Source organism: Vulpes vulpes, chromosome 14, assembly GCF_048418805.1.
Source record: "Vulpes vulpes isolate BD-2025 chromosome 14, VulVul3, whole genome shotgun sequence".
NCBI lineage: Eukaryota > Metazoa > Chordata > Mammalia > Carnivora > Canidae > Vulpes > Vulpes vulpes.
The window spans coordinates 101,787,584-101,807,417 of record NC_132793.1 but is presented as its reverse complement, the minus strand read 5'-3'; the positions used below and the strand labels follow the sequence as shown (position 1 = coordinate 101,807,417).

General features: G+C 40.9%; 1 protein-coding gene across 1 annotated transcript in view; it reads left to right on the top strand.

The window, feature by feature from the left end:
• The window catches only part of IQGAP1 (IQ motif containing GTPase activating protein 1), a 108,157-nt gene that overhangs the window by 19,651 nt on the left and 68,672 nt on the right, over positions 1-19,834 (top strand). The window contains exons 3-4 of the mRNA XM_072737343.1: positions 17,611-17,767; positions 19,453-19,530. Coding sequence (XP_072593444.1) covers positions 17,611-17,767; positions 19,453-19,530 — 235 coding nt within the window. The remainder of the gene's footprint in view (positions 1-17,610; positions 17,768-19,452; positions 19,531-19,834) is intronic.

Sequence of the window (19,834 nt, the reverse complement as noted above, 5' to 3'; positions counted from 1 at the left end):
AAATAGATGACTTATGAGCACTTAATGAGGAAAAAAGTGATGCTTAGGAGTCAACCAGGACTTCCCGAGACAAGCCCTTTTATATTAACATCATTTCCTCTTGGACAGGGTCACCAGATTGGTGAATCAGAGAAACACAGTAATGTCTAGGTTTCAGCAAGGCATTTGCAAGTATGACTTGTGAAACTTTAGTGACAGGTGGATTAATGTGGACTAGGTTGTAAGTTAGGATTTGTAGCCAGTGGAATAAACCATATTCAGAAAGAGCTGCTTGATGAGGAATGACTGCTTAATGGGTGTGGGCTTTCTGGTGGTGAAAATTTTCTAGAATTAAATAGTCATGGTGGTTGCACAACACTGTGAATATACTTAAGAAAAACAGTTGCATACTTTAAAATGGTTAAACATGGTGAATTTATGTTATTTGAATTTTATCTCCATGAAGAAAGCTACTGCTAGGTTTTAAATTCAAAGAAAGCTCTTTAAGGCATGATACAGGTAAAACATTTTCATTGGGACTTTCAATGATTACATTTGAGATTGACTTATTGCTAGAGGGATGGTTAATATGCTTGAAAGTTTTGCTTCCAAAATATCTTGAATCTAATGATGAGATTTAATAGTGATAAAATGGGACATCCTCCGCTGGGGTTCAAAAATGGAGTGTCTAGGTACAGGATAAAATAGTAGCATTTATAGGATACCGTTAGTTAGGAAATAGAACAAATTGAACCAAATCTCTGTTATCAACTCATTAATAGAAATGTGATATATGCAAAAGGAAGAGATGGTTCCATTGTCTTCTGTATTGATCATAGGCTACCTGAGGTTGGTATTCAGGTCTGGAGGCCATAGCTTAAGGGAGACCTTGATGATAGACTAGAGCAGAGATGATGGATATGTGGTGGGATTCTTTCACAGCAGGCATTGCTGATTGATCAGAATCCTTTTCAATATAGAACCTGAGGAACCACTCCCAATCAGTGGGTGTTGGTCCACTGGTTGCTACGTGATTATTGCTCAAGGACTAGTGCATGTTGAATGAGCCTGACCAGGATGATAAAAGGTCTGTAAATTATGATGCATGAGGAATCATTGAAAGGGCTGAGATTATTTAATATGGACACAAGATTTAAGTGGACTCTAGAAATGTAGAATCTCAGAGGTACAGTCTGTCATCCAGTATAGGAATTCATTCAACTGTTAATATTTGCCTACATTATTTAGGCTTTATTTATTTGAAGGAGAGAGCACAAAGGGGAGGAGCAGAGGGAGAGTGTTAAGCAGGCTGCACTGAGTGCAGAGCCCAAAGTGGGGCTTGATCTCATGACCCGGAGATCACCGAACTGAGCTGAAACCAAGAGTCAGATGCTTAACTGACTGTGTCACCCAGGTGCCCCAACATTTTACCAACATTATTTTTAAAGATTCCTGAAAAATGGAAGAGGGGTTTAGTTTATCACATGTGGTACCAGAGGAATAGAACCAGACAGTGGAAATCTGCTTAATATGAGGAACTTTATAACAATAAGAAATTTCAAAACAAAACAAAAAAAATCTCAAAAAATCTGCTTTAGAGAAATCCATGTTGCAGAAGATTTTCAAGCAGAAGACTGTAAAGTTGATGGAAGATTATGTGCTAAACACTAAGTACTTTCTTCAGTTACTTAAAACAGTTTTTACTTTCATTTTTATTTTAAATAACTTGATAACATTCTTTTTTTTTTTTTTTAAATATTTTATTGATTTGAGAGACTGTGAGAGGGAGTGCACATGAGAAGGGGAAGGAGTAGAGGGAAGGAGAGAAGCAGACTTCCTGCTGAGCAGGGAGCCTGAAACAGGGCTCTATCCCAGGACCTTGGGATTCTGACCTGAGCCAGAGGTAGCCACTCAACTGACAAGCCTCCAGGCACTCCTAAATGGCTTGATAACATTCTATTGCTCATAGAATGTTTAGCTGGGCTAAAACAGTTGGGAATAGCACTTCCTGTAAAATAAAACACATAGAAAGCATTTCTGGGCTCCCCCTTGTTCAGGACCCTCTAATAGAACTGCAAAAGTTGGCAAAAGTTTAATGTTCTGTCCTTAAGGAGTTTACAGGTTAATTGGACAGATAAGGCATCACCATTGCAAAAGTCACTCAATATCAAAGTCTGAAAGGTCTAATGTCACAAGACAATCTATGGCTGCCAATGAAATGATGCAGTTAAATGTGTGAGAGTTTAGATGAGGGAAAGATTATTTTATGGCAGAGTTTTGGCAAGATAAGCTGAAATTAGATGGGAAGAAGGCAAAGCATAAATACATATATTTTTGTGTTCCTTTAGAGTTGAGACTATCTTTTTCTGCTTCTTGGCATCCAGGAGCACCCCTTCCACAGTGCTTTTCGATAAAGTAGATGCTCAAGAATATTCAGTTGAATTGGTGCAAAGCTGTGTGGAGTGTGGGAGTTGGATGGTTAAGAGAATTTCAGTGTTGTGGGGATAAGAGCTTTGGATAATTGTAATTATTATTATTTGGTTATGATTGAGACCCCAGTACTATGGTCCTGCCTGAAGCAAGAAGAAAAGAATAGTTTGTCTCATTCAGCAGTTACTTATTGAGCGACGTGCTTCAAAGATGAATCAGAAAAGGATCCCACCCTTCATACTTAACTAATTATACTAAGAGGTAAAGAGATACATTAAGAAGTACAGTTTTATTTTTTTAAAAGATTTTATTTATTCATGAGAGACACTGAGAGGGGCAGAGACACAGGCAGAGGGAGAAGCAGGCTCCCTGTAGAGGGCACCTGAAGAGGGACTTGATCCTGGACCCCAGGATCACGACCTGAGCCAAAGGCAGACACTCAACCACCCAGGTGCCCTAAGAAGTACAGTTTAGAGGAAGTTTGGAGGAAGGAGAGATTTATTTCCAAGAGTGTAGATCATGGAAGAGTGCATGGAGGAGATGACTTTTGGCAGTAACATTGGAATTGTCAGAGGGGTGAGGCAGATCAAAAATTTTACCAAATCTTTATCTTAGTGGTCATCTCCATCCCTAGCCTCCCGTATTATGGCTTGATGACCTTTACTCTCTCTACAAACTCAATTTCTTTGGTCCTAACAAATTTATCTCATCTCATTTAGCATGCCAGCGTGACCTTCCCTGTAGCAATGGGAGAAGTATCTTTCTTCCTAAGACTCCCTTCTATCTGTGGTCTGGATCCTATCCCTTTGTATCTTCTAGGGTCCTTATTTCAGTATTGTTTTCTTAACTATAACTTACACTTTTTTTTTTTTTTTAGCCAATTCTTTTCTCTGAAGCACATAAACATCCTCACCCCTTCAAGATCTACTCCCTTAATACTAGGCCCTATCCTGATTATTGTCCCTTCTTTTTTTCCTTCAGGAAAAATTTGTCTTTACTCCCGTGTCCACTTCTTTATCATAACTCCTATGGGTGCGATTTGTGCGCCTTTCCTTTCCCCCACTGAAATTTCTCTAGCTCGAACCAGCAAATTGTTATGTCCGTTTGAAAATTTTCAATACTTAATTCATTTCTTTCTTCCTTCCTTTCTCCTTCCTTCCTTCCTTCCTTCCTTCCTTCCTTCCTTCCTTCCTTCCTTCCTTCCTTCCTCCTTTCCTTTCCAACACACATGTGGAGTGGGGAGGGGCAGAGGAAGAGGGAGAGAGAAAAGATTTTAAGGAGGTTCCACACCCAGCGTGAATGCCAGCGTGACGATTTCCATCTCCTGACCCTGAGAGTATGACCTGAGCCGAAATCAAGTTGGATGCTTCACCAACTGAGCACCCAGGCGCCCCCATATATATTTTTCTTAATTTCTGTGGCATGTGACACTCTTGTCTGCTCACTTCATGAAATTTTCTTCAACTGGGTAGCTTTTTATACTTTTTGAATTTTGACCTATGTGTGTGTATCCTAAGAAAGTAAATTCAGGTGACACCTCCTTCAGAGAGCATCCAGCCTTACCCCAGGTCTGAGTTAGATGCTCCTCCCTTGTGTTTCTACCCCTCCCCGCCAGTATCTTTTTCTAATAGCTCCCTCCCCTCCCCTCCCCTCCCCCCCGCCCCCTCCCTTCCTTTCCCTTCCCTTCCCTTCCCTTCTCTTCCCTTCCCTTCCCTTCCCTAGGGCATACACAGTGGAGGGGGGGGGGCAGAAGAGGGAGAGAGAAGATTTTAAGGAGGCTCCACATTGTTTCTTTCCTCAGGGGCTGCTCACAGCTAGCAATAACTGGGTGACAGCTGCTGAGACTTTGTATCACCGAAGTTTAACTCCGTTTGAAGATTTTTTTTTTCATTTAAGGTTAAAAGGTCTTTTACGCTTTGTGATAGATGGTAAATTAGAGACAGGGCTTGATAGATCAAATGTGGTAATGTTTCCCTAGGCTCTGCAGCTGAAGACTTGGTCTGGGAATAAGCAGTTAATCCTATTAGCCCAGGGACTTAAAAAAAACTTCATTGGAGTAATAATTTACATGCCATAAAGCTCTCTTATTTTTTAATGTACAACTTAATGATTTTTAGTAAATTTACCAAATAGTGCAATTGTCACCATAGTGTAGTTTCCATTACTCCAGTTTCTCTGGGAAACTAGCCCTAACTCCCTTCCTTCTTCAGGTGCTGAGGAGTTCTTTATTGAATATTCTACATTCGTGTTTCTCAAGACTGGTTCCTACCACACCATATTGAAATTACTAGGCTGTTTCCAGGGCCTGGATGGTGCTTAGATGTGTTAGTGTCTTCGTAGAATCCTAATTGCCAGGAAAGACTGCCCAATTTGGGAGGTGTTGAGCAGCCAGTAATCCTGGCATGCAGGGACATTTGCTGTACAAGCTGGGTGTGGTAACTGGAGGAGCGGCTCCTGGAGGAACCGAATCTCAATGGTTTTGAGTAGTCAGTTCCGGCATTGGTATGTTCCGCTCTGTATTGCACAGAGCTGGGAAACCACTGAGGTCACGTGCTCAGCAGAACTAGTTCAACCCGTTTCCTCCTTACAGACCCCTAATTCACATTCCCATCCTGATTCTTTTCTCCCTCAGCGGCATGCTCGAGGTCTGGGCTTGTCTCAGGGCTTACGCACTGCACTCGCACTCGCACTGAGTTCTCGCAATAGTGATTTCTTTGTCTTGCAGAGTGGGAGAACTGGGAGGGCCAAGCCTCTGGTCCCTTTGACACATGCTATCCGTGGAACGAGGAGGCAGGCATTAGACAGGTTGCTGGGTGTTACACTCCAGAAGGAGGTTTACTTGTGGGATCTAGCTCTTTACACACATACCCCTGTCTCTGTCACACAGGTACACAGCTCCCCCACCAAGAGAGAGTGGAATGGTGTGTGTTTGCACACAGTATTCAGTTAGTCTTCACAATTGCCTTGTGAGGTGTTTTCATAGACAGGAAGCTGAAGTCCCAGAGAGGTTAGGTCACTTGTCATCCCTTCTTCCTTCCCTCCCTCCTTTCTTGAGGAAGAAATGGGTCTGTTCCTCTCCAATAGCTAGCTGCCCTCTGTGCTCTTCAGAACCTCCCCTTCTTCCTTGATTCTTTACTTCTTGTATCTTCAGACCCCTCTGTGCTCCGTCCTTTCTTGCCGATGGCAAGGATGTGCCTCTTCCTGTGTTATAGAGGAACACTCTGCCACCTCAGACCAACAGTTTCTCCATTCCTCCAATTTCTCTTCCCTCCTTAAATTTCCTGAAAAGGGAGTCGATCTTGGCTGTTTCTAGTTCCTGACTTCGACTTAACTTTTCTAGCTGTAATCTCGCTCCCCCTGATCACCATTCCACTAAGGTTCTCTTTGTAATACTCACCTCTTAAGTGTTGGTGTTTTCTGAGGCACAGTCTTGACCTTTTTTCTTTTTTAGTTATTTTTTTAAGTCATCTCTGTACCCAATGTGGCGCTCGAACTCCCAACCTTATGATCAAGAGTGATACGCTCCTCCGACTGAACCAGCCAGGTGTCCTTTGGCCCTATTTTATTTTATTCTACGGTCTGTTTCTCTGGTGAACTCATCCCTGTGGAGCCACTCTTCACACCAGTGTCTCTAGCTGGGCCCCTCTCCTGAGTTTTCCAGACTTGCATTTCCACTGCCTGCAGGATGTCACCACGTGATGTCCCATTCACATTTCCAGCTGAACACGTTTCCGACATGAATTTATCATTCTGGCCTGCTTCTGCTAGTGTCCCCCTGCCTTGCTGGCTGGCATCCTCTTTCATTTAGTCATCCTTGCCACAAGTCACCACATCATCTTTTAAAATAAAACAACCTTTTGCCTTTTATAGAAATTTCTGAAAGTTTGCTAACGATGGTACATGTTGCCAGATTTTCTTCTGGAACAGTGTCAGAATGTGGGGTTTTCCCATGTATTGGATAATAATAAGTTGCTATCGTTCCTTTTTTATCTTTGCCAGTCTGATAGGCAAATAATGGTATTTTTTAAAAAATATTTATTTATTCATGAGAGACACATAGAGAGAGAGAGAGAGAGGCAGAGACACAAGCAGAGGGAGAAGCAGGCTCCATACAGGGAGCCGGATGGGGGACTGATTCTGGGTCTCCAGGGTCACGCCCTGGGCCGAAGGCGGTGCCAAACCTCTGAGCCACCCCGGCTGCCCAAATAATGGTATTATTGTCACTTTAATTTGCATTTCTTTGATTAGTGAGATTAATAATTTTTCCTATAATTATGGCCATTTACTTTTGTGAGTTGCCTGTTTATCTAGTCCATTTTTCTAGGGAAATACTTGTCATTTTATTTATTTCAAGCATTTAAAAAATATATATACAGGGACGTCTGGGTGGCTTAGCAGTTGACCATCTGCCTTTGGTTCAGGGTGTGATCCCGGGGTCCTGGGATTGAGTCCCACTTTGGGCTTCCTGCATGGAGCTTGCTTCTCTCTCTATGTCTCTGCCTCTCTCTCTGTGCTTCTCATGAGTAAATAAAATCTTTTAAAAAAATGTATATATACATATAAAGATTATAGGGGATTATTAATTCCTTGTTATGTTTTGCAAATTTTCTCTCAAGTTTATCTTTTCTTTAAAAAATATTTTAATTACCTAATAGAAGTTTAGCTGCTTTTTATGTAGCCAATTTATGTCCTATTTATTTATTTATTTATTTATTTATTTATTTATTTAATTGTGGAGCCCAACACAGCTTAGACCCACGGTCCTTGCACTCAAGACCTGTGCAGAATTCCAGAGTTGGACGTTTAACTGACTGAGCCACCAGGTGCCCCTCCCTCTTCCTTTATAATATCTAATATCTGCTGCCATAATTTTGTTTGAAAAGGCTTTTTCCCATTTCAGGATTATACAACCATTCACCTATATTTTTCCCTCCTTTTTATTTATTTATTTATTTACTAGATTTTATTTATTTATTTATGAGAGACACAGAGAGACACAGAGGGAGAAGCAGGCTTCTCTCAGGGAGCCCAATGTGGGACTCGAACCCTGGACTTGGGATCATGCCCTGAGCTGAAGGGACACACTCAGCTGCTGAGCCACCCAGGTGTCCCTTTTTCTCCCCTTTTATTTTATTCTGTAAAATCTCCAATCCATTTTCAAAATTAATTTTTTATTTTTTAAAAAATAATTTATTCATTTATTCATGAGAAAGGCAGAGACATAGGCAGAGGGAGAAGCAGGCTCCATGCAGGGAGCCCGATGTGAGACTAGATCCTGGGACTCCGGGATCTCTCCCTGAGCCAAAGGCAGGCGCTCAACCGCTAAGCCACCCAGGCATCTCAAATGTTTAGTATTTATAGTGCTTCTCTTGGTGCTTGATAAAGGGAAAGTTGTTGATGAGGTCTATACTGTAGTATGGGTGCTCTAGGAAGTGCAGCCTCAGAACTTGAGATTTTGTTAGTGTTCAGAGGTGGTGGCTGTTATTATCGGAGGAGGCAATATATTGTAACAATAGAGTGTGAGTTTTAAAATCACATCAATTTGGGTTCCAGTGTTGAGCTCAGCCACTCACCAGGTGAGTAATCTTGGATGGGTCACTTCTAGGAGCCCATGGTTTCCTTATCCGTAAAATAAAAATTATAATACCACTTAATGAAATTTTTGCGAAAATCAAGTGAGATAATGCATGCAAAGTATTTAGCTTTATTTCAGCCATGTGGTGTTAGAGATTCTTTTTTTCATGTTATTTATATAAAAAATGAATCATTTATTTATTTTGAGACGGGGCGGGGGGCAGAGGGAGAGGAAGAGAGAGAGAGAGAGAATAGAGCTTGGTGTAGAGCTTGATCTCAAAATCCTAAGATCCCGACCTGAGCCAAAATCAAGAGTTAGACACTTAACTGGCTGAACCACCCAGGTGCTCTGAAAATGAACCATTTAGATACTGCTGTTTTTGTGTTTAGTAGCTGTGTTTCAGATCTGAAGTCAGCTTTAAAATTTTTTTAGATAATTTTCATGTAACTTAGATTTGCTAAAGCAGTTCTAGTGTTAACTTGAGGAGGCAAAATGTTGAAACTTTATATCCCTTATTGTGAGAAGGGGGGACTCAGAACTCTACTCTCCATTTTCTTCAACTCTGTGAGAAATAGAAATATAAGAGTTTTGTCACTAAGTTCTATTTGTGGTCACGGCTGAGGGTCCTGATCACAGGTAGTGTGTGCTGATGTTACCACATGGTATGATATTCTCAGAACTTTTTTTTTTTTTTTTTAAAGATTTTATTTATTTACTCATGAGAAACAGAGAGAGGCAGAGACACAAGCAGAGGGAGAAGCAGGCTCCATGCAGGGAGCCTGATGTGGAACTGGATCCCGGGACTCCAGGATCAGGCCCTGGGCTGAAGGCCGTGCTAAACCGCTGAGCCACCCGGGCTGCCCTCAGAACTTTTTTAAAAAGTGACTTATCTGTTAAAACATTTGTACATGTAGAATTTTTTTTTTAAATTTATAATAAGATTTTATTTATTCATGAGAAAGAGGCAGAGACCTAGGCAGAGGGAGAAGCAGGATTCCTGCAGAGAGCCCAGTATGGGACTCAATCCCAGCACCTCGGGATCACGCCCTGATCTGGCGGCAGACGCTCAACCACTGAGCCACTTAGGTGCCCCTACTTGTAGAAATATTTATACTTGTATTTGAAGAAAAAATTAAAAACCCGGCTGTGTTGCCAAAAGTGATTTTCTGAAACAGATCTCATCAGGTCATTCCCCTCTTAAATCCTTCAGTGTCCCTCACAACTAGGATGGTTATTTCTTCTGCCTGGAGGCCTTCCCTGCCTTGGCCAGTTGGTAAACTCCTTTTCGTTCTTTCAAGCCCATTAATATTTGTGGATGATGTGGAGCCAGAAGAGAATTATTGTTTTGGATTGCAGAAGTAGGATTCCCAAAGATGCTGACATTAGGGACAATGGGCTGAACTGAACTGAGGAAATATGGAGATGAGTGCGGGTTGTGGTTCTAATGTAGAATTTTATTTATTTTTTTTTAAATTTATTTATTTATTTATTCATGAGAAACACACAGAGAGAAAGAGGCACAGACAGAGGCAGAGCGAGAAGCAGGCTCCATGCAGGGAGCCCAACGCGGGACTCGATCCCGGGTCCCCAGGATCATGCCCCGGGCCGAAGGCGGCGCTAAACCACTGAGCCACCCGGGATACCCCTAATATGGAATTTTAGAGATAGGCTTTAGTAGCTGTGAATTTCCAAAAAATTGTTGATTGGAAAAATGTAATAAAAATAGTTGAGTCTGAGGCTTTGTGGTTATGGAGTACTCAAAATTAAGAAGGTGATAGTGCTGTTCCATTCCAGGCGAGTTGGACCTTACCTGGAACACAGTGTTCAGTTGGAGAAAGTTCACAGATGAGTGAGAATGAGATAATGCATGGGTGAGGGGGCCTAGGTGTACTGTCCAACATCTGAGTGCTTGCTCGCTTTGTTTCAGTCACTGTTCTTAATGCTTTATTTGTATTATATCTTGTAATCCTCACATTCCTTCCAGGTGGCTGCTATTATATTATTCCCTTCTTATGAAGAGTACTTGAAAAAACAAGTAATCATTTCACTTACAGGGGTGTCAGCATGTGACTCCATCATCTAAGGGGAGAGGAGGAAAAGCACAATTTTTTTTTTTCATACTGAGCCACCACACCCTATGCTAGCTCCACACTTTATATGCAATCTTTTTTTTTTTTTTTTTAAGATTTTATTTTTAAGTAATTGCTACATCCAGCGTGGGACTTGAATTTAAAACCAAGATTAAGAGTCACATGCTCTACCAACTGAGCCAGCCAGGCACTCCCCCAATCCCACTGCTTTTTAAAATTTTTATTTCCTTATTTGAGAGAGAGAGTGTGGAGTAGAGGAAGAGGGACAAGCAGACTCTGTGTCAAGCGCAGAACTGACTTGGGGCTCAATCTCATGACCCTGAGATCATGACCTGAGCCAAAATCCAGAGTCAGCTGCTCCAGCTCCACTGACTGAGCCACCTGATTTTATTTAATCCCCAGCAACAGACCTACCTGGAAAGTATTGTTATTCCCTTTTAACGAATGAAAGAACTGGTTAAGTGATTGTCTTGATAAGGGACAGGTTATAAATCCAGGTGTCTCTTTTTAAAAAAATTTTTTTTAAAGATTTATTTATATATTTTAGAGAGCGAAAGAGCATGAGCCGGGGGAAGGGCCAGAGAGAAGGAGACAAGCAGACTCCACTGAGAGGGGAGCCCCATGCGGGGTTTGATCCCAGGATCCTGAGACCATGACTGAGTCAAAACCAAGAGTTGGATGCCCAACTGACTGAGCCACCCAGGTACCCCTAAATCTAGGTCTCTTAAAGTCTCTGGCCAATGCTGACCACACTAATACACACATATTTTAAAATTCAAATTCAATTAGCCCACATAGAGTACATCTTCAGTTTCAGATGTGAAATTCAGTGATTAAATCAGTTGCATATAATACCGAGTGCTCATCTTTAATTCCATATGTTGTCTTGCTCCACGAAGGCAGCTTAGGGTACCAAAGGGGAACTGATGCTGGCTTAATATAAACTTCTACCTGCTAGAATTCAGAATTGAAATGAATTAATTTGAATGTTTGGTTCCATTTCAGCAGCAGTGGTCAGGCTCAGCCTGTGGCATGATTTGGCTGAGAGGTTTTGGAAGCATTCAGGCATGAAAGGGAGGGAGGAGTGGGACGTGGAAGGAGTGGAGGAGTTGGGGTAGAGAGCTGTAATGAACTTTCTACCCAAGGGATTCTATGATTATCGTGAGACAGTGATAAATATAATTGGCAAAAAGTTGTGGTGGCCACTGATTTTTCTTTCATGCATAGGTTTATTTACTTTTTAGTTTAGCTTTATTGTGATATAATTAACACTTAAAATTTTAAGATATTTAAAGTAGACATTGTTATTTGTTATACATTATGAAAGGTTTAGGTTTGGTTTTGTTTTTGTGAGAACATTCAAGTTCTACTCTCTGGGCAAATTTCAGTTACATAAACATTGTTATTAACTATAGTCACCATGTTTTACATTTGAGCCTCAGATTTTATCCTCTTATAGCTGAAAGTTTGCACCCTTTTCCAACCTCTCCCTATTTTCTTTACCCCATACCCCATGGCAACTACTTTACTACTATGTTTCTATGAGTTTTGTTTTTTTAGATTTCACATGTAAGTAGTACCATGCAGTATTTGTCTTTGTCAGGTCTGTTTCATTAGGATAATGCCCCCAGAATTCATCTGTTGTCACAAATGGCTGGATTTCCTTCTTTCTCATGGCTGAATAATATTCCAGTCTGTGTGTTTATGTACATGCACATGTGTGTATCACATCTTCTGTATGCATTCATCTGTTGATGGGCACTTACCCTGTTTCCATGTCTTGACTATTGTGAAAATAGTCACACAATAGTTCACTGCAGTGAACATTGGAGTGCAGATATCTCTTTGACAGCCTGTTTTCCTTTCCTTTGGCTGTATACCTAGTATTGGGATTGCTGAATCATACATATGCAGTCCTATTTTTAATTTTTTAAGGAATCTTCACATATTTCTCCTTAACAGCTGCATCAGTTTACATTCTCACCAGTAGTGCAAACGGGTTCTCTTTTCTCCACATTTTTTTCCAACACTTGTTGTCTTCTGCCCCCCCCCCCCTTTTTTTAAGATTTTATTTATTCATTCACGACACACACACACACACACAGGCAGAAACACAGGCAGAGAGAGAAGCAGGATCCATGCAGGGAGCCTGATGTGGGACTCCCATCCCGGGCTGGAGATCCCGATCCTCAGGATCACACCCCGGGCTGATGGCTGATGGCTGATGGCTGATGGCTGATGGCTGATGGCTGATGGCTGATGGCTGATGGCCGATGGCCGATGGCGGCTGCTAAACCTCTAAGCCACTGGGGCTGCCCTCTTTTGCCCTTTTGATGATGATTGTTCTAATAAGTGTGAGGTGATGTCTCATTGAGGTTTTGATTTGCATTTCCCTGATGATTAGCACCTTTTGTATGTCTTTGGAAAAGTGCCTCTTCAGTTCCTCTGCCCACTTGTAATTTGGATTGTTTTTTTAATGTTGAGTTGTATGAAGTCTTTATATATTTTGAATATTAACCTTTTATCAGATTCATGATTTGCAGATACTTTCTTCCATTTTGTAGGTTTCATTTTGTTGATGGTTTCCTTTGTGCAAGAGCTGTTTAGTTTGATATAGTTCCACTTCTGTTTATTTTTGCTTTTGATGCTTTTACTTTTGATGTCAAATCCAAAAATATCATTGCCAATACTGATGTTAAGGAGCTTACCTCCAGTATTTCCTCCTTGGAATTTATGGTTTTTGGTCATTTGTTCAAGTCTGTAATCCATTTTGAGTTGATTTTTGTGTGTGGTACAAGGTAGGGATCTATGCATAAATTTATTTAAAAATGTATTTATAAAGGAAGGGGTGCCTGGCTGGCTCAGTTGGTAGAGCATGTGACTTAATCTCAGGATTATAAATTTAAGCCCCACGTTGGGTGTAGAGATTACTTAAAGTTTTAAAAAATAACATAAAATGTATTTATAAAGCTAAACCAAATGCTTACATTTTATAGGAAAGCTTTGTGTCTGAGTTGAAAATCATTGTGGACTTACAGTTAAACTAAAATACTTAAAACCCTATTTAGTGGACAGAACACAGAGAGATACTAGACTTTTTCCTTTATAGGATATTTTACACTTTGCCATGTTCATTCTGCCCTAATGGGCTCAGCCCTATTAGATTTTTGGACTGAGTGGTAAGAGCAACAGTAGTCTAGTGAAGAGGATTCTTAACTAGGGTGTTATTCTGTCTTTGCCACTAGCTAGTAGTTGACTTTGGATAGACCTTATACTTGTAAAATTGAGGGAGTTGTACAAATAGGTGTAGCCTTTGGTAAGTTTTTGGATGATAAAAAACGTTTCTTTAATGTTTATAATTTTTTATTTTGGAGTTACACTTCCTTTTTTTTTCTTTTTAAAGATTTCATATATTTATTCATGAGAGATTCACAGAGACAGAGACATAGGCAGAGGGAGAAGCAGGATCCCTGTAGGGATCCCGATGTGGGACTCGATCCTAGAACCCTGGGATCACGACCTGAGTCAAAGGCAGACAGACGCTCAATCACTGGGTCACCCAGGCATCCCTGGAATTCCTTCGAAGATCCTTTCCTTAGGAATTAATTCTAAGTGCAGCAGAACATTGTGCACAAAGATGTTCTTTGCAGTATTATTTAATGGTTGAAAATATTTGGAAGTGACATGAGTAGGTAACCAATTAAGCACTTGGTAGAGTTTTTATGTAACTTAGTCTTCAGAAATTATATAATAACATGGAATATATTCATAAAATATTGAGAACTGTCTAATAATTTTCTCTTAATGGATATGTATTATATTGAAAAAAAAAAAAAAAAAAAACAACCCAAAGGGATTTGCCATAGATGTGCTTCAAGTTCTTGGCTATCATGTTGTGATTCTGTGGTTTAGTGACAGAAGAAGAAATCTCAGATGGGCTGTAGAGGACAAAAAGAAGGGTTTGTTATATCTTCTTGGGGTTATAGTTGAATCTAGACTTCTAATATTAAACATTAGAGTAACATAGTGCCCTACTTAGTGCTTTCAGTTTTCTAAAGCAATTTGGTCCTGATTTAACCTATTTTATTTCATTTTTCTTAACTTATAAATGAGCCAGGTGATACTCTGTTGTGAGACAAAGGTCACCATACCATGTGTGGTAACTTGGAGGGCAGCCTTGGGTTGCGGCAGCTAAGAGACACCTCTGTGTTTGGCCTATTTATTCTAGCTCTCCCTTAGCCCTTTTCACCAGATCACAGTTGGCTCTTCTGGCCGAACATTTCTGTGATGTGCAAGGTATTTTAAATCTAGCTTGTTAATGGGGATTGTTTTCCAGCAGTTTGTGTAGGGAAGGCGAGGATAGAGGCTTTTGGGAGATGTTGATGCTGGCATTCCTTTTACTTTGATTTTGATGTAGTAATCTCAGAGGTGAACCGAAACATCTTTGGTAACTAACTCTGTTTTCAAGGCAAAAGCATGCACTGTGCTGTTTGTTCATTGTCTTCCCTATGTGTTTACCTTGTTTTGAAGAGAAAGTAATTTTTTTCCTCATGCCATTATATGGTAAAGGGCTGTTTTTGGCTTATACTACAGTTGTTCTAAGTTTGTTTCTGTTAATGAGAGCACAAGTTAGACTGTCCCCTGAGAGCCAGGATTGCCAGGAGCTGTTGGCCATATTCCTTTTAGCAATAAAAAATTGAAGGGTTCTATTGTATATCCTTCAAGCAATTTTATGAACAAGAATTACATAAATGGGGCAGCTCCGGTGGTGCAGCGGTTTAGCGCCGCCTGCAGCCCAGGGCGTGATCCTGGAGACCCTGGATGAGTCCCACGTCAGGCTCTCTGTATGATGCCTGCTTCTCCCTCTGCCTGTGTCTCTGCCTCTCTCTCTCTCTCTCTCTCTCTCTCTCTGTCTCTATGAATAAATAAATAAAATCTTAAAAAAAAATTACATAAATGCATAAATGGGATCAGAAATACATGTACATATTATCTGGCTTGTTTTCCTATTAATATTAGTGTTTTCATGTAAATTTTCATGGATATATATGTTGTGTCTATAAAATATGGCATAGTTAAATATTTCTTCCAGTTTTATTTGCCTTTTAATTCAAGCTTCTGTGTATCAATGAACATTATAAATGTTTCCTTTTTATGTTGTCCTACTCGGTGGTAAATCCAGTTTTTACTTAGTGTGTGTGTGTATTTATTTATTCTTATATAAATAAAAGTAAGGGGGGGTGCCTGGTTGGCTCAGTCAGGGAAGCATGTGACTCTGGATCTCAGGGTCATGAGTTCAAGCCCCACATTGGGCATGGAGCCTACTTAAAAAAGAAAAAAAATGAGAAAAGGAACAAAATCACAAAAACAAAAAAATAAATAATAAACTACCAAAACAGTGTCTTAAGAAATGTGAGGAAAACTCAAAAACTTTACTAAGATACAAAAATTGATTTGAATCAGAAATCTTGGATTTGGGACTAAGAAGAAAATCAAATAAGTGAAAGTAAGCTCCATGCATATTCTGAGCCAGCCAGGCATCCCAAGTAGAATAATTTTAAATTAGGGATTTTTAATATGGAGCCAGTGAAATCTCTGAAATTACATATTTTTTAAAGATTTTATTTATTTTTTATTTAAGAGAAAGAATCCCAAGTACACTCTTCATGGAGCTGGACATGGGGCTTGATCTCACAGCCCTGATATTCATGACTTGAGCTAAAACCAAGAGTCGGATGCTTAACTGATTGAGCCACCCGGGTGCCCCTGAAATTATATATTAAATTTCAGTGTATGTACATTTTTCTGGGGAAGGATTTCCTTAGATACTCAGAGGATGCTGTGACTTAAAAAATAGTTTAAGGGATCCCTGGGTGGCACAGTGGTTTAGTGCCTGCCTTTGGCCCAGGGCGCGATCCTGGAGACCCGGGATCGAATCCCACGTCGGGCTCCCAGTGCATGGAGCCTGCTTCTCTCTGCCTTTGTCTCTGCCTCTCTCTCTCTCTCTCTCTCTGTGACTATCATAAATAAATAAAAATTTAAAAAAATAGTTTAAAAAACCATCGCCATGGGGTGCCTAGGTGGCTCAGAAGTTGAGTGTCTGCTTTCGGCCCAGGTCGTGATCCCGGGGCCTGGGATTGAGCCCTGCATTGGGCTCCTGCGGAGAGTCTGCTTCTCCCTCTTCCTATATCTCTGCCTCTCTCTGTGTGTCTCATGAATAAATAGATAAAATTAAAAAAAAAATACATCACCTTGGGGTAGGTTTGGGTGGCTCAGTTGGTTAAGGGTCATGCTCAGGTCACGATCTCAGGAGGTTCCCTGCTCAGTTGGGATTCTTCTTTTCCTTCACTCTCTGCCCACCCCCCCTTCCTGCTCTCTCGCTCTCTCTAGTAAATAAATAAAATCTTAAAAAAACAAACAAACAAACTCATCACCTTAAATGACTTTTAGTTACCTCCATTTCTGTTGGTAGAAAATATGTGCAGATTGTGTTGTTTTATCTTGGGCCTTCTGAAATCTCTTGAGAGGTGTTCTAGGGAGAAAATAGTTTTCTTTTCCTTTCCCCTTTACAACCTCTTTCTCCACCTCTGGAAAAAAAAATGCATTCATTTTTACTGATTCCATTGGCATTTTCTTCCCTATTTTATTTTATTTTATTTTATTTTATTTTTTAATTTTTATTTATTTATGATAGTCACAGAGAGAGAGAGGCAGAGACACAGACAGAAGGAGAAGCAGGCTCCATGCACCGGGAGCCCGACGTGGGATTCGATCCTAGGTCTCCAGGATCGGGCCCTGGGCCAAAGGCAGGCGCTAAACCGCTGCACCACCCAGGGATCCCTTCTTCCCTATTTTAACTGAGATAATTGACTATTCATGCAATCTCCAAACAACCTTAAAATCTGAACCTAGAAATTCACTGTGGATTCTGAAACTGGAGGAGAACATCAATATATTTAAATTTTTGAAAAGCTGGAATTCTGGCTTCAGCCACAAATGACTATTCTTAGGGCTTCTGCAGGAGTAACTTAGGGTTAGGGCCTGAGGTTTCTGGGCTGTTGGGGCCAGGGGAACCAGCCAGCTCTGCTGGCTCAGGGGCAGAAAGCAGGGTAGAGAAGAAGGAGGCCTTGATGTTCCGGAGTTTTTCTGAGTTCCTTGCCTCTGAGATCGGACTGGGTCAGGACAAGGATATGTGTGAAATTGCACCTTAAAAGAGCACTGCAGGCAACCTGGGTGGCTCAGCGGTTTAACGCCGGCCTTTGGCCCAGGGTGTGATCCTGGAGTGCTGGGATCGAGTCCCGCGTCGGGCTCCCTATGGAGCCTACTTCTCCCTCTGCCTGTGTCTCTGCCTTTCTCTCTTTCTTTCTCTCTGTCTCTCATGAATAAATGGATAAAATCTTAAAAAAAAAATAAATAAAAGAGCACTGCTTATGTGGAACTTAAGCTCCTCCATGGAGAATGAAAATGAAGCTCAGAATCTCTTAAGGAGGGGATCAGACCTTCCCTCTCTTCTCAAGTCCTCTCCCTTTCTTGCAGGTGGATGGAAGCATGTCTCGGGGAAGACCTGCCTCCTACCACAGAACTGGAAGAGGGGCTTAGGAATGGGGTCTACCTTGCCAAACTAGGAAACTTCTTCTCTCCCAAAGTGGTGTCCCTGAAGAAAATTTACGATCGAGAGCAGACCAGATACAAGGTGAGTCCTTCCTTGCTTGGTGCTTAAATTTCCATACACTTAGAAGAGAAGATTAGTGGACTTTACCCTGTATAAGAGTTATTGAGAAATATGTGTAAATGTATTTGTTCTAGCAAAATAAAGTACCTGGCAGAGTGGAGAAGAGAGTGCAAAGTCAGGCATGGCATTAAAAGGTGGCAGTCTGTATTGTTGATACAATTCCTGTAATGGTATAGGTCTAGAAATATTCATGGTCCTTGATGAATTTTTAAAAATTTCTTAGAAGATGGAGGAAGTAAAAAAAAAAAAAAAAAAAAAAAAAAAGGAAGAAGATGGAGGAAGTAACTAGGGGGAATTACAATTTCAATTTTAACCAAGCAGTGAGATTTGTTGGCAAATTGAAAGCAATAGCAACACACCTTTAGGAAAAAAGGCCCCTCTGTGATACTAGAATTCAAGGTAAATTGAGAAAGCAATCCAATTTCAGGAAATCAAGGTAAGTGAGAGGCTTTGATTCTTGTGGCCCAGAGCCATGAAAAACAGAAATCAAGTTGGAATGTTGACAAGGACCAAACTCTGTTGTGGAGGAGCTTTCCTAGGACGAGCTATTTAGAAAAGGAAGAACGTAAAAGATAGTGAGAGATTACAAAACCAAGAGCAGCTGTAATCGAGGTAACTGTAGGAGTTGGACCAGAACTTGAAATGAGCTAGGGATGAAGACAGAATCAAAAGAAGTTTTTATGTTTTATGTCTATATTCAAAGGACAAGGAGAAGATATAGGTCCTAAAACCAAAATTAACATCCCAAAGAGAAACTTTCCTTTTCTGAAGGCAATTCTGGAGCTCTTCTGTTGAGCACTATACAGTGTGGGGCAGAGCAGCAAGACATTCGTTCATTTAAAAAGATTTACTTATTTTTAGAGAGAGAGGGAGAGAGAATGCATGCTAGCATGAGCAGGAGGGAGCCACAGAGGGCGAGAGAATCTCAAGCAGACTCCCCACTGAGTGTGGAGCCCAGTGCAGGGCTTGATCCCATGACTCCGGGATCATGACCTGAACCAAAACCTAGAGTTGGATGCTTAGCTGACTGAGCCACCCAGGCACCTCAAACAACAAGACATTTAAAACAAGAGTGGAGACTGCATGGCAATAGAAACAATGGCCCTGCCCCTCTTCCCCTCTGGAGAGTAAATCTTTCTGTAAGATAACAAATCTAGAGGTTTAGAGGGGGGGATATTTGTATGAGTGGTACTAAGAAAACCCTGATTAACATACTTAATAATATCTGTTTGTGAGTATTTTCTACCTGCCAGATACCACACTGGGTGCTTTTATATATTTTCCCACTTCATCTTTACAATAAACATATAAAATAGGTGTTAAAGATGAAGAAATTAAAAAAGGTGAAGTGACCTGCCCACTGTCACCAGTAGATGGCCAAGCCAGGGATTGAATCCAGCATAACTGAATTCCAAAGACTGTTCTGTAGAGCTCATTATACAGGAAGATTCTCCAGATGGTTCTCAAGTGAGAGGAGCTGAGATGTGGATTTGGCTTTTTAGGATTAGAATGTGAACATGATGCTATAGACCTTCAATTTAAGGAGACCTTGCAAAGCCTCATAAGGAAACTTTTGTTGCAAAAAGAGTATTTAGTATTTGCTTCAATGTTGCCAACAGTGCCTAATTGTCTCTTATTTGTTCTAGGCAACCGGCCTGCACTTTAGACATACTGATAATGTGATTCAGTGGTTGAATGCCATGGATGAGATTGGATTGCCTAAGGTAACTTACATGATAATCAGAGTTCTGGCTTAGATCAGGCTGTTTTGGCACATAGTTATTCTGCCTGTAAAATTATTCTCAGTTGAGGACAGCCCGGGTGGCTCAGCGGTTTAGCGCCGCCTTCCGCCCAGGGTGTGATCCTGGAGACCCGGGATCGAGTCCCACATCAGGTTCCCTGCATGGAGCCTGCTTCTCTCTCTGCCTGTGTCTCTGCACCCCCCCCCCCCCCCCCCCGTGTGTGTGTGTCTCTCATGAATAAATTAATAAAATCTTAAAAAAAAATTAATAAAATCTTTTAAAAAAA